Source organism: Chiloscyllium punctatum, chromosome 26, assembly GCF_047496795.1.
Source record: "Chiloscyllium punctatum isolate Juve2018m chromosome 26, sChiPun1.3, whole genome shotgun sequence".
Taxonomy (NCBI): domain Eukaryota; kingdom Metazoa; phylum Chordata; class Chondrichthyes; order Orectolobiformes; family Hemiscylliidae; genus Chiloscyllium; species Chiloscyllium punctatum.
This window is the reverse complement of record NC_092764.1, coordinates 29711604-29726120: the sequence shown is the minus strand read 5'-3', so window position 1 is coordinate 29726120 and position 14517 is coordinate 29711604. Positions and strand designations below refer to the sequence as shown.

Genomic DNA, 14517 nt, shown 5'->3' with positions numbered 1-14517 from the left:
GCATCCATCTTTAATGGCAAGTTTACATCCTGTAGGAGCAAATTACTGCAGATGTTGAAATTTGTACTGAAAATTTGTACTGAAAAACAGCTGGTCAGACAGCATCCATGGAGAGAGAGAGAGCAAGCTAACGTTTTGAGTCCAGGTGCATTTCATCAGAGCTGAAGTGAAGTGAAGTGTTGAGGGGACAGCATGTATGCATTGTTACATTCTTATCAATAACAAATGCATTGAAACTCGATGGTTACTGATGGTCAAAGGCCAATTGTATTTTTCACTTTCATTGTTTTGCCTTTTGCTCAGCACACAATTCAACATTTGCGATGCTTGCTTGTAACAATTTATTCATTGTCTCCAATCAAAACATCAACAAACCAGCAAATATAAGACTGAAAAGCCCATAGAAATTTTCTGATGATAGACTCCAATTTGTTTAAGAATGTCCTAACTAATTTCATCATCTGTGGGTCATCATGTGATTTAAGTCTGATGTAGGACATCCCTAAGCTGACAATTGATGTCAGTCATTATTAGTGCTTGTGGGAACCTCTGCAGATGTGCCACATATCCTCAGGGTTAACTGTTGCAAACTTTCTGTCGATGGTCCTTGAAACATACTGAATCAAATTTCAATGCTGGCACCTACACAGAACAGTCAGCTGCAGTGTTTTCACAAGAGAAATGTTCTGCAGAATTTTATAAGATTTTTTTCCTCAAGATTTCTTTATTGCTTGCACTGACCAGCTTGATGCCACTTATTATGAGACAGTTTCTCATCAAAGACTCCTTTGTGGGATTCTGTCTTCATTCATTGAGGAAATGTGACCTGATCATCATTCATTGAGGAAATGTGACCTGATCATGGCACGGTGGCACAGTGGTTAGCACTGCTGCCTCACAGCGCCAGAGACCCGGGTTCAATTCCCGCCTCAGGCGACCGACTGTGTGGAGTTTGCACGTTCTCCCCGTGTCTGCGTGGGTTTCCTCCCACAGTCCAAAAATGTGCAGGTCAGGTGAATTGGCCATCCTAAATTGTCCGTAGTGTAGGTTAGGGGTATGGGTGGGTTGCGCTTCGGCGGGGTGGTGTGGACTTGTTGGGCCGAAGGGCCTGTTTCCACACTGTAAGTAATCTAATCTAATCTAAATTGCATTTCCTGGCGGTCTTCATGCTGTTGAGCCCAGCACAATGAAGGTCCTCATTATTGTGACTTTTGTCTTGCATTGAGTTGACTCAGTGGATCTCAGGAGTCTTCACTGGAAGAGTTGCAGAGCAGAAGATTAATGTTGAATTATACCAGGCAATTCTCCTTGTGACTGTGTTGAATTGTGTAAAATTTTGGGTCTGTGCCTTGTAGAAGAGAAGTGACAACAATGGTCTGATCTGCTTAATGTGGAATAATTGCAGAAGAATGATGTTCAAACCTGAATGGCAGTCATGTACAGTCCACTCAAATTAAGAAATTGAATTGCTATTTTGTTGTCTTTTTCAGTAACTGAAGTTGTACAAGGCATTTCTTGTTTATGAAATACACTGAACTGGCTGCATTCATTGACGTGGGAGACCTGAGACTTCCATGCTTAATCAAATTGACACATTTAACATGTCAAATACAATAATTCTTTAATGTAATATTAAGGAATGTTTTGCATTAGGAATACATTATAACCTCCATCCTTCTAGCCAGTGAACCTCTGCCCGTGTTCTCATTGCACAAGTGGCAGGCAGTGCCTATCTCTAACAAATATAATAATGTACTCATCTCACATTTAGTTTCAACATTACTGTTATTGAAACCTCTGTTACCAAAATTCTGTGGGCTACCATTGACCAGAAATTTAACTAGACCATGTGTATAAGTCCCATGTTGAGAGTGTGGTGCTGGAAAAGCAAAGCAGGTCAGGCAGCTTCTGAGAAGCAGGAGAGTTGATGTTTCACGCACAAGTCCTTTGTCAGGAATGAGGCGGTGGGCTGGGGGAAGGTAGTTGATAGTGTGATGGAGGTGGGGGTAATCGTGATAGATCAGAGAGGAGGGTGGAATGGATAAGTGGGAAGGAAGATGGGGAGGTTGGATAGGTCGTGAGTACAGTGCCAGGTTGGATCTGGGATATGGTGGGGGGAATTGGTGAAATCCACATTGATGCCATGGGGTTGGAGGCTCCTAAGGCGGAAGATGAGATGTTCTTCCTCCAGGTGTCGAGTGGGTAGAGTGTGGTCATGGAGGAGGCCCAGAATCTGCATGTCCTTGACGGATTGGGAGGGGCAGTTGAAGTGTTTGGCCATGGTTTGTGTGGGTGTCCTGGGGTTGTTCTCTGAAGCGCTTTGCTTGGGTGTTTGTTGATGGGAGGTGAGGTTGTTGTCAAGGGAGTGGTGTTTTCAAGTTGGCACCTAGCTTCAGTGATGTAGAGCTCAGTGTGCAAAATTACCACTGCACCGCTGCCGCCTCCACACCCCCCCCCCCCCCACCCCCAGTCCTCTGGTTTGGTGGTGAGGTTGGGGTTGTAGCGAAGGGAGTGGAGGGCTGCAAGCTGTGAGGGTGAGAGATTGGAGTGGGTTAGGGGGGTAGACACGTTGAGGTGGTTAATGTCATGGTGGCAGTTGGGAACAAGAGATTAAGGGTGTATGGGCTGTGTTGGAGGCGGGCAAAAAGGTCCTCGGAAGGTGGGCAGGAGTCTTGATGGGAAAAGTAAGCCTGGAGGTGGAGGCGGCGGAAGAAGTGTTCGATGTTACAATGTGTGTTGAATTCGCTGATCCGGGAGTGGAGGGGGATGGAGGTAAGGCCTTTGCTGAGGACTGACTGTTCATCCTCAGTGAGGGGAGGTCTGGGGCGATGGTGAAAACTCAACAGGGCTGGGAGCTAGGACCTGATGGAGGACTGGAGCTGGGAGTGGAGGTGGAGACTGTGACTGGAGTTGAGGGATCAGGGTGATGTCATTTGTGAAATGACATTCAACTGGGGCGTTGGGGAAGGATGCGGTGACTGGGATCCACAGTGGGTGTGTCGGCAATGTTCAGGTGAGTGGCATCAGTGGGGACGGAAGTGGTCGCAGGGGTGGAAGTGGTGAAACGCTTGGCGTTGGTAATGTTGGTAGGGATGGAAGGTGGCAACAAAGGGGGTGGAAGTACCATGGTTGAGAGTGTGGTGCTGGAAAAGCACAGCAGCATCTGAGGAGCAGGAGATGATTCCTGATGAAGAGCTTATGCCCGAAACATCAATTTTCCTGCTCCTTGGATGCTGTCTGACCTCCTGTGCTTTTCCAACACCACGCTCTAGACTCTAATCTCCAGCATCTGCAGTCCTCACTTTCCCCTAGTATAAGTACCATGGCTGCAAGAACAAATCAAAGATTAGAAATCTCAAGTAAATCACCTCCTGACTCTCGACAGCCTGCTCACTATTTACAAGGTATGTATCAAGAGTATACTGCAATATTGTCTATAGTTTTATGAACATAGCTGTCAAAATTCATGAAGTTCAACTCCACCCAATAAAGCTCTTGATTGCACTTCCACTCCAACCACCATTCTAAAATTCATGAGTAATATCACGATCACACGCTGGCATTGGTACAAGTTGTTTTCAAGATGCACTTCAATGATTTGCCAAGCCTCCTTTGACCATATCTTCTAAAGGCACCACACATAGCGTTGAAAAGGAGAAGGGCAGTCGTCACATAATGCTGCTACCTGCAAGTTCCCCTCTAAGCCACACACTGTTCTAAATCAGAACCATATCAATATTCCTTCACCTTTGCTAGGTTAAAAACCCAAAGGTAACTTCTCCAAAGGAATTAAAATGATCAACAAATCATTCTTTAATTCTTAGATTAATTTGTGGACAAAAATTGCTGAACCACCTCATTATGAAAGTGAATGTTATCTACTTCTGATTTAAATTTGAATTTTTTTTTTCCTTTTTTCCCATCTCAATTATAGCTATCTTAAATCGACCATATGTTGACACAGATGAGATTGGAAAGAAACTTCTAACAATACAATTTCTATCCAAATTTGGTAAGTGAATGTAGGAAAGTTACATGAATTGATCATTTAAGGTTGTAATTGGACAAATGGATAAACTCAAGATAGTCAGGAAAATTCATTGTTATTTTGTGAAAGCAAAATCATGTTTGACCAACTTATTGGAACTCTTGGAAGGAATGATTGTGTACTTTGGATAAGGGGGGGCCATGTGACGTACTGTACTTGGATCTCCTGAAGGTATTGGATAAGGTTCCACAAGCCATTATTATGCCAAGTAGGAGCTCCTGGTGTTGGAAGTAACATACTAGCATCGATAGAAGATTGGCTGGCAGAAAACAGAACAGTCATAAAGATGTCTTTTTTAGATTAGCAGGATGGTATGTCTGGGATCACGTAGGGATCTTTTATACTAGACAGTTAGATTAGGGGATTGGAAGCATAGTGGCTGACATTGCAGATAGGCATTTGGATGGGTATATGAATAGGAAGGGTTTGGTGGGATATGGGCTGAGTGCTGGCAGGTGGGACTAGATTGGGTTGGGATATCTGGTTAGCATGGATGGGTTGGACAAAAGGGTCCGTTTCCATGCTGTATATCTCTATGACTCTAAGTAGGAGTGTCTTTTGTGAAGATGGCATCACAAGGATGTATGGACAGGTGAGTGAATGAGCAAACGTCTGGCAGATGAAGTATGATGTGGGAAAATGTGCAGTTGTTCATTTGTGCATTAATAATAAAATAACATTGTATTATTTGAACAGGACAACTGCAGAACTCTGACGAAAGTTAGTGCATGTATACTGCACGTAATTACTATTCACAATATGCATTATGATGTAGATGAGGATATGAAATATAATATCTCCATGTTTTCAGACAACAAAGCTGGGTGGAAGGATGAACTGAGGATGCAGATCTGCTTCAGTGTGATTTGGACAAGTTGAAAGAATGGGCAAATGCATGGCAGATGAAGTATAGTGTGGATGAATGTAAGGTTATCTACTTTGGTAGCAAAACAGGACAGCAGATTGGGCAATTGATTGGGAAAGGGGACTGTGCAATGAGATCTGGATGTCCTTGTGCATCAGGTGCTGAAAGTAAGGATGCAATTGCTGCAGGCGATGATGAAAGCCAATGGTATGTTGACTTGTCTAGTGAGGATTAGAGAACAGGAGCTAGGATGTTTGACTGCAATTGTACAGGATGTTGGTGAGAATACACAGTGAATATTATGCTGCGTTTTAGTCTTATCTGAGGAAGAATGTTTTGGCTATGGAGGGTGTACAGTAAAGGTTTACCAGATTTAATCATGGGATGACGTCAGAAGAGAGACTGGATTATATTCACGAACGTTTAGAAGAATGAGGGCAGTTCTTTTTAGAATTGAGATAAGAAATATCTTCACCCAGAGATGGGTACTCATGTGGCATTCTCTGCCACTTACAGTAGTTGAGGCCAAAACACTGAATGTTTTCAAGAAAGAGTTAGACATCATTCCTAAGGCTAAAGGGTATGGGAATAAAGTGGGAACAGTACTGAGTTGGATGATCAGCCATCCTCCTGTTGAATGGATAGGTTTAAAAGGCCAAATGGCCAGACTCCTATTTTCTATGATTCTATGTTACAAAGGCTATCCTTTATTACAAAAGGAATTGGACATAACATTGAGGAGGTCATGCTTCAGTTATCGATCACTTCTTGGATAATATATGCATTTTGGTCTCATTGTTCCAGGAAGTCTGCAAATTAATTGAAGGAAGTTAAGAGCTAGTCTATTAGATTGATACTTGGAATTTACAGTGTCTTATGAGGAAGATTCAACCGACTGGACTTGTTTTCATTTGAGTTTAGAAGAGAGATAGTTGATATGCAGTTTAAAAAAATCTGAATGGCCTTGACAAGGTGGATGTAGAAAAAATGTTAGGCTGTGGGTGATCCAGAATTAAGGGACACTTTTAAAATTGGGGTTGCCCTTTTTGCACAAAGATGAGGGGAATTTTGTTGAAGATTCTGCAACTTCAGAACTTTTTGCCTCAGAATGCTGTGGACAGACCATGGAATATTTTAAAGGCAGAAGCAGATATAGGATAATTAAGGGTTATTAGAAGTAGATAGGAAATTGGAATTCTGAGCACAACTCGATCAAGCGTAATCTTATTCAATGGCAGAATATAATGGCATATTTCTGGTCCTAAACTCTGTGTATGTACATATTCCTTGTGTCAAAACACTGTCTTCATACATAATCAAAGCATTTAAATCAGTATAGCTGGTTTATTTTGTGCATACTTGTATGTGGTCAGAGTGAATTTAAATGCAACATGTTTTCATTTTCAGAGAATGATGCCATACCATTGGAATCTGTTTTAACAATTCTGGATCAGATGAAGGCAGAGTTCTCGCTGAATGAGGATTTGTTCCAAGAGGTCAGAGGAGCTGTGGTGCAACAGGTTTGTTCATGACACTGATTTTTAAAATAAACTTGTGCATTCAAATTTCTTGAAACAGCAAACATGGCAGGAGTAATTATTCGCTCTGGTCCGCTCCTTTTATTTACTCTTTTGCTTTTTCCCCAAAGGTAGTTCACAACTATGCATCATGTCCCGATATGATCAAAAAAGAAACTGAAATTTTCTGTTTTTGTTTAACCTCCCCAGCATCCACAGTTCTTCGCTGTTTTATTGTCAGAAATAGATCTGTCAAAATTTTAAAACCACAATTCCTGCATGATGTTTTCTTCCAATTAAGCTTTTGTACATATAAAATGTTACAAGTTCAAAGATTCTTCTTCAGAACGAAACAGGGACACAAAATTTTTGGTTTATGCTGTTGACAAAGGGGGTGGAGGAGTGAGTAGATCAGATGGTCGGGGTGCCCAAAGCAAAAGACATAGGAGTGCTTATAGTGGTAAAGGAGAGATTGTGATGTAAATAAGTGAAAATGGTATGTTTGAATAGGAGAAAATAGGTCAATCTTGCTGAAAGCACAGCAAGTAAGACAAACAAGAAGTGGGTAGGGTAATCAACATAGAAGACAGCGTTAATGTTCTGATGTTGTTGATCTGTGATGAGCCCTGAAGGTTGTAAAGTGCCTGAGCAGAAAATGAGGTTCTGATCTTCCAACTTTCTGTTGAACTTTACTGTAACATTGCAGCAGGCCTGTGATGGAAATCTTGGCGTGAGAGCAAGATGGTTTATTGAAATATCAAGGAATTAGAAGGTGGGTAAATTCTTAGAGATAGAAGAGGTATTTTGCAAAGCAATCATCCAGTGTAAAGAAGACTGCATAGTGAGCAGTGAATACAATTGCCTAGATTGAAAGTAAATTGTTGCCTACTAGAAGATGTGTTTGAACAGTGAGGAGGGAGGAAGATAAAATGGCAAGTGTTAGATCTTCTTTGCATCGGAGGTGCCATGAGATATGGGGGTGAGCTGAGAGATCATTAGGAGTGATAGAAGATTGGACAAGGATGTTATGGAGGGGATGGTCCCTGAAGAATGCTGACCTAGAGGGGGGGGGGGGGGGGGGGGGGGGGGGGAAGATAGGTTTGTAAGTGGTGTAAATGGCAGAGGATAATCCTTTGAATGCAGAGGGCAAGGAAACCTTATTTCTTCCCTCCCTAACAGAACAATGTGGGTAATGGATTGGACATAGCACTCTCAGCCACGTGGGGAACAGGATTTCTTGATTGAGGAGAAAGGACTCCAGTGGAATGTGGCATTTTAAGAACACGTGGCAGAAATACTGGGAGAATGGAATGGAATCCTTTCAGGAAGCAGATCTGTAGGGAAGTCTATTTAAAGTAACTGGGAGACAGTGGACTTATTGGAAATTGGCAAACAGCCTATCGCCAGCAACGCAATCACTGGAATCAAGGAAAGCATGGGTTCAGTCTGGGATGGGCTATATTAGGCTAAGAGAAGGATAGAAGCTGGAAGCAAAACTGATGCATTTTTCAATTCTGGACAAGAGTGGGAAGCAGCACTGATTACATCATCATTGTACGAGAGAAAAAGTTGATTTATTCCCTCCTCCTGTTTGAACATACTAGTCTCGCTTATTTTATATCTCAATCAATCCTTTGCCACCATTAACATTCCCATTGTCTTTTGCTTTGGGCACACTCAGTCTGATCCATTCCTGCTTTCCCTTTGTCAACACCATAAAACCCATTATTTTCCAGCTCGCTTCAGGTACTCTAGAAGAATAAGTGGACTTTAAATGTTAATGTTGTTTCTCCATCCATAGATGCTGCCACATCTGTTGAGTTTGTCCAGTTTTCTGCTTTTGCTTGGTTCACTTCATTATGTTGACTAAAAAGTCTAAATGCTCTCGCTTTATTTTCTCGTTGATTTTCCCAATGACTAAGTATGGTTCGAAGTAAAACTCAGTTACTCAGAAGCCATAATATCTAAATGTTGAACTTTTGCACAATGCAGGCAGACTCACCAAAGAGTGTTACACGTTAGAGGTACCATCTCTTGGATGAGTTGTTGAGGTGAAACCCTGATTGTCCTTTCAGGTGAATGCAACCAATCCTGTGGCACTGTTCAGGAGAACAAGGGACTTATTCTGGTGTTCTTGTCAAAATTTATCTTTTGGTATATGTCACCAATATTTTCTGATTACTCATCTCATTTCCATTTATGGTACTTCGTTTCTGCAAATGATACTTAATTATCTGTGAAATTATTTGGAGGATCCTGAGGACTTCACATAGATGGGTTAACTCCAGGAAATGTGAGAGAGGTAGGTAGTATTGCAGGAGTCTTCTGTGGCTATCCCCATTTCAAACAAGCATGCTGTTTTGGAAAATGTAGGGGATGATGGATTCTCCGGGGAATGTAGCACGAACAGCCAAGTTTCTGGTATTGAGACTGGCTCTAAGGTAATGAGAGGTATGTCGGGTTCCAAGCGATGGCTTGTGTTAGGGGACTCTAGTCCAAGGTTTCTGTCGCCAGCAGCAGCAAATCAGAATGGTGTGTTGCTTCCCTGGTGCCAGGGTCAAGGATGTCTCGGAGGGTGCAGAATGTTCTCAAGGGGGAAAGGCGCCGCAGGAGGTCATTGCACACATTGGAACCAACAACATAGGAAGGGAAAAGATTGAGATTCTGAAGGGAGATTACAGAGAGTTAGGCAGAAATTTAAAAAGGAGGTCCTTGGGAGTAGTAATATCTGGATTACTACTGATGCTGTGATCTAGAGAGATTAGGAATAGAAGGATAGAGCAGATGAATGCATGGCTGAGGAGCTGGTGTATGGGAGAAAGGTTCACATTTTTGGATCATTGGAAGTTCTTTTGGGGTAGAAGTGACCTGTACAAGAAGGACAGGTTACACCTGAATTGAAAGGGGACTAATATACTGGCAGGGAGATTTGCTAGAACTGCTCGGGAGGATTTAAACTAGTGAGGAAAGAGATCAATCTGAGATTGGTACAGTTGAGAACAAAGGAGAGCAAACAGTCAGGGGCAAAACAGAGAACAAGGTAGGACTGATAAATTAAACTGCATTTATTTCAATGCAAAGGACCTTCCAGGGAAGGCAAATGAACTCCGGGCATGATTAGGAACATGGGACTGGGATATCATAGCAATTACAGAAATATGGCTACAGGATCGGCAGCTCAATGTTCCAGGATACAAATGCTACAGGAATGATAGAAAGGGAGGCAAGAGAGGAAGGGGAGTGGCATTTTTGATAAGGGATAGCATTACAGCTGTACTGAGGGAGGATATTCTTGGAAATGCATCCAGGGAACTTATTTGGGTAGAACTGAGAAACGAGAAAGGGATGATCACCTTTATTGGGATTGTATTATCGACCTCCTAATAGCCAGAGGGAAATTGAGAAACAAATTTGTAAGGAGATCTCGGTTAACTGTAAGAACAAAAGGGTGGTTATGGTAGGGGATTTTAACTTTCCAAACATAGACTGGGACTACCATAGTGTTAAGGATTTAGATGGAGGGGGATTTGTTAAGTGTGTACAAGAAACATTTCTGATTCAGTATGTGGATGTACCAACTAGAGAAGGTGCAAATCTTGACCTACTCTTGGGAAGTAAGGCAGGGCAGGTGACTGAGTGGTCAGTGGGGAGTTCTTTGGGTCCAGCAACCACAACTCTTAGTTTTAAAACAGTGATGGAAAAGGATAGACCAGATCTAAAAGTTGAAGTTCTAAATTGGAGAAAGGCCAATTTTGACGGTATTAGGCAAGAACTTTCAAAAGCTGATTGGGGGCAGATGTTCGCGGATAAAGGGACGGCTGGAAAATGGGAAGCCTTCAGAAATGAGATAACTAGAGACCAGAGAAAGTATATTCCTGTCAGTATGAAAGGAAAGGCTGGTAGTTATAGGGAATGCTGGACGACTGAAGAAATTGAGGGTTTGGTTAAGAAAAAGAAGGAAGCATATGTCAAGTATAGACAGAATAGATTGAGTGAATCCTTAGAGTATAAAGGCAGTAGGAGTATACTTAAGAGGGAAATCAGGTGGGCAAAAAGGGGACATGAGATAGCTTTGGCAAATAGAATTAAGGAGAATCTAATGTGTTTTTACATATACATTAAGGACAAAAGGGTAACTAGGGAGAGAATAGGGCCCCTCAAAGATCACAGGGCGGCCTTTGTGTGGAGCCACAGGAGATGGGGGCGATACTAAATGAGTATTTTGCATCTGTATTTACTGTGGAAAGGACTTGGAAGATATAGAATGTAGGGAAATAGGGGGTGACGTATTGAAAAATGTCCATATTACAGAGGAGGAAGTGCTCTTCTGTCTTGAAAAGCATAAAAATGGATAAATCCTCAGGACCTGAACTCTGTGGGAAGCTTGGGAAGTGATTGCTGGGTGTCTCAACGAGATATTTGTATCATAGATAGTCACAGATGAGGTGCCGGAAGACTGGGGTTGGCTAACGTGCCACTGTTTAAGAAAGGAGGTAAGGACAAGCCAGGGAACTATTTTGGGCATCTTACTGAAGACATTTTGAAAATCTGGGATACGTTAAATCTATTGCACTACCACTTGTTACTCTCTGTTAGTTCTTCAAAAAAGAAAATTTGTTGAAATCTTGTGACATTGCCACTTCAACAGTCTTAAGTGGTATCTCCACGCTTTTTTCCTTAGAATAAGCTTCTGGGTTGAACCAGTGAACTTTGTAAATGATGCCTCAGTGGTGAAATCTATAACAAGGATGCTTACTTCCTATGAGAATTGTGCCCCGTTGAGTGAAAGTCTGATTCTGGCAATCGCTGTCTCAAATTTAGTCAGTTACTTTTGTCATTTGAAATTACATTTTGATCTCTTTTTCTGAAGGCTGCAGTTGAGTCCATTAAGAAGAACTGTTTTCTAGAAGCTTCTCAGATCTTGGAACGGCATTTCAAAGAGGGCAGCTTTGATGAGGTATGTGTATGGCTGTTTAATCTGGACTAACAAAATCTGATACTTTTGTGCTGGGCATTTTTTTTGAGTACTAATATATTCCTTACAGTTGTCAAATTTTTAAAAAATAATATAACCATAAAGGGATTCTGAGGGAATGGGTATTATACAACCTTGTAGAAAAGAGCAGTGTGAGCTAAGGTCCTCTGACAGAAAATAGACCACATTTGCTTGTATCTAAGGAATGACCTATCAACAAAGACAGGCGTAGATGGAATTCTTCATTGCTTCCAACATTCAGCTTGATGTCCAGTCAACTCAGCAAAAAGGTATATGAAGATCAGCATCTCGGATTTGAGGTTAAGATTATGGTTTACTGGGCAACCATGATCCAAACTCTCATATGTTTTAGAGATTGGATAACATTCACTGGCAATTCAGAGTGCTATCAAAGCACCACTAGTAGTGTTTCTGCAAGATCCTTCAAATTCACTGGCAAGAAAGTTCTGCCAAGTAAACATGCATAGGATCAAAATTGGCTTGGTCCTTTTATTCCGCATTTTGGCCTTACTTTCCAAAGGCTATGTTTGAATCGATTACAAAGAACTATTTTCAAGACGTTTCTGAGAACCTCGAATAGCATCTTGAAAAGCACACCTTTGACTGAGTGCTGTAACTACTTAACCACAAAACACATACCCAAAATGATTGCTCTGCTGAGTTCAATTGTGCTAATAGATTCCCAAAAGGACAGTGGAAATACTTGATTAATTTCTTCCAAACATCTTAAGTGTTCGGGCATACCCACATTGAGTTATGGGAAACACTAGTTTGTGAACAACCAAAATTGAGGAGAGTCATTCAGGAAGACACTGAGCACATTAGGAGACATCATTGGGAGTGCTCAGTGGTGAAGTGTTGGAGTGAGCGCATAAACCACGAAACAAACTATTTACTTGTCCCACATGTCAAAGTCCTTCAGACCACTTGCTTGAGTTGTCACTATTTCGAAGCCCAAAAAGCTGGCATAGATACAAGGCATCCTCGATCCCAAGAGACTGGCCTGGATGGAGAACGCCTGTCTTAATAGTACTTCGTTGTTTTCCATTAATTTTTTGTGTAATAAAATGCAAGTGTAGTTAGTATATTTACAAATTATTAGAGTGTTTTAGAAATAAGTAATCAATGTGATAGAATATAATAATTGACTTTTTTAAAAAACTAGAATAGGGAATATTTGGTTGAATTTGAAAATGCTAAATGTGTGTCCTTTCTGAAGCTCGACCAATAGAATGATCTGTAGTGCTAATTCTTGATTAATCATTATTTGTACCATTTGTGCATATATGAATACGCATTTTTTTAAGCACTGAAATCTAAATGAATTGGTGCTTAGACATTGGTAGCTTTTAATCTATTAACAATTGCAGTAATGAGGCCCTAACCTCAGTCCTAAATGATTGATATCACTTAAATCAAGACAATCCGTCATCTTTTAGAAATCTACTAACATGACCATGAGCTATACTTGCCCTTTCATCCATGCAACCTGCTATGTGCGTGGGAAATCATGTCTCACGAACTTGATTGAGTTTTTTGAAGAAGTAACAAAGAAGATTGATGAGGGCAGAGGAGTAGATGTGATCTATATGGACTTCAGTAAGGCGTTCGACAAGGTTCCCCATGGGAGACTGATTAGCAAGGTTAGATCTCATGGAATACAGGGAGAACTAGCCATTTGGATACAGAACTGGCTCAAAGGTAGAAGACAGAGGGTGGTGGTGGAGGATTGTTTTTCAGACTGGAGGCCTGTGACCAGTGGAGTGCCACAAGGATCGGTGCTGGGTCCTCTACTTTTTGTCATTTACATAAATGATTTGGATGCGAGCACAAGAGGTACAGTTAGTAAGTTTGCAGATGACACCAAAATTGGAGGTGCAGTGGACAGCGAAGAGGGTTACCTCCGATTACAATAGGCTGTGGACCAGATAGGCCAATGGGCTGTGAAGTGGCAGATGGAGTTTAATTCAGATAAATGCGAGGTGCTGCATTTTGGGAAAGCAAATCTTAGCAGGACTTATACACTTATTGGTAAGGTCCTAGGGAGTATTGCTGAACAAAGAGACCTTGGAGTGCAGGTGCATAGCTCCTTGAAAGTGGAGTTGCAGGTAAATAGGATAGTGAAGAAGGTGTTTTGTATGCTTTCCTTTATTAGTCAGAGTATTGAGTACAGGAGTTGGGAGGTCATGTTGCGGCTGTACAGGACATTGGTTCGGCCACTGTTGGAATATTGCATGCAATTCTGGTCTCCTTCCTATCGGAAAGATGTTGTGAAACTTGAACGGGCTCAGAAAAGATTTACAAGGGTGTTGCCACGGTTGGAGGATCTGAGCTACAGGGAGAAGCTGAACAGGCTGGGGCTGTTTTCCCTGGAGCGTCGGAGGCTGAGGGGTGACCTTATAGAGGTTTACAAAATTGAGGGGCATAAATAGGATAAGTAGACAAAGTCTTTTCCCTGGGGTCGCGGAGTCCAGAACTAGAGGGCATAGGTTTAGGGTGAGAGGGGAAAGATATAAAAGAGCCCTAAGGGGCAACTTTTTCATGCAGCGGGTGGTACGTGTATGGAATATATATTAAGGACAAAAGGGTAACTGGGGAGAGAATAGGGCCCCTCACAGATCAGCAAGGCAGCCTTTGTGTGGAGCCTCAGGAGATGGGGGAGATACTAAATGAGTATTTTGCATCAGTATTTCCTGTGGAAAAGGACATGGAAGATATAGAATGTAGGGAAATAGATGGTGATATCTTGAAAAATGTCCATATTACAGAGGAGGAAGTGCTGGATGTCTTGAAACAAATGGAAATGGATAAATCTCCAGGACCTGATCAGGTGAACCCTAGAACTCTGTGGGAAGCTTGGGAAATGATTGCTGGGCCTCTTGCTGAGATATTTGTATCACCGATAGTCATGTGGAGATGCTGGAAGACTGGAGGTTGGCTAACATGGTGCCACTGTTTAAGAAGGGTGGTAAAGGACAAGCCAGGGAACTATAGACCAGTGAGCCTGATGTCGGTGTGGGCAAGTTATTGGAGGGAATCCTGAAGGACAGAATGTACATGTATTTGGAAAGGCAAGAACTGATTAGGGATC

General features: G+C 41.9%; 1 protein-coding gene across 1 annotated transcript in view; it reads left to right on the top strand.

The window, feature by feature from the left end:
• The window catches only part of terfa (telomeric repeat binding factor a), a 40859-nt gene that overhangs the window by 6065 nt on the left and 20277 nt on the right, over positions 1–14517 (top strand). Inside the window, exons 2-4 of the mRNA XM_072595999.1 lie at positions 3935–4012; positions 6321–6433; positions 11301–11387. Coding sequence (XP_072452100.1) covers positions 3935–4012; positions 6321–6433; positions 11301–11387 — 278 coding nt within the window. The remainder of the gene's footprint in view (positions 1–3934; positions 4013–6320; positions 6434–11300; positions 11388–14517) is intronic.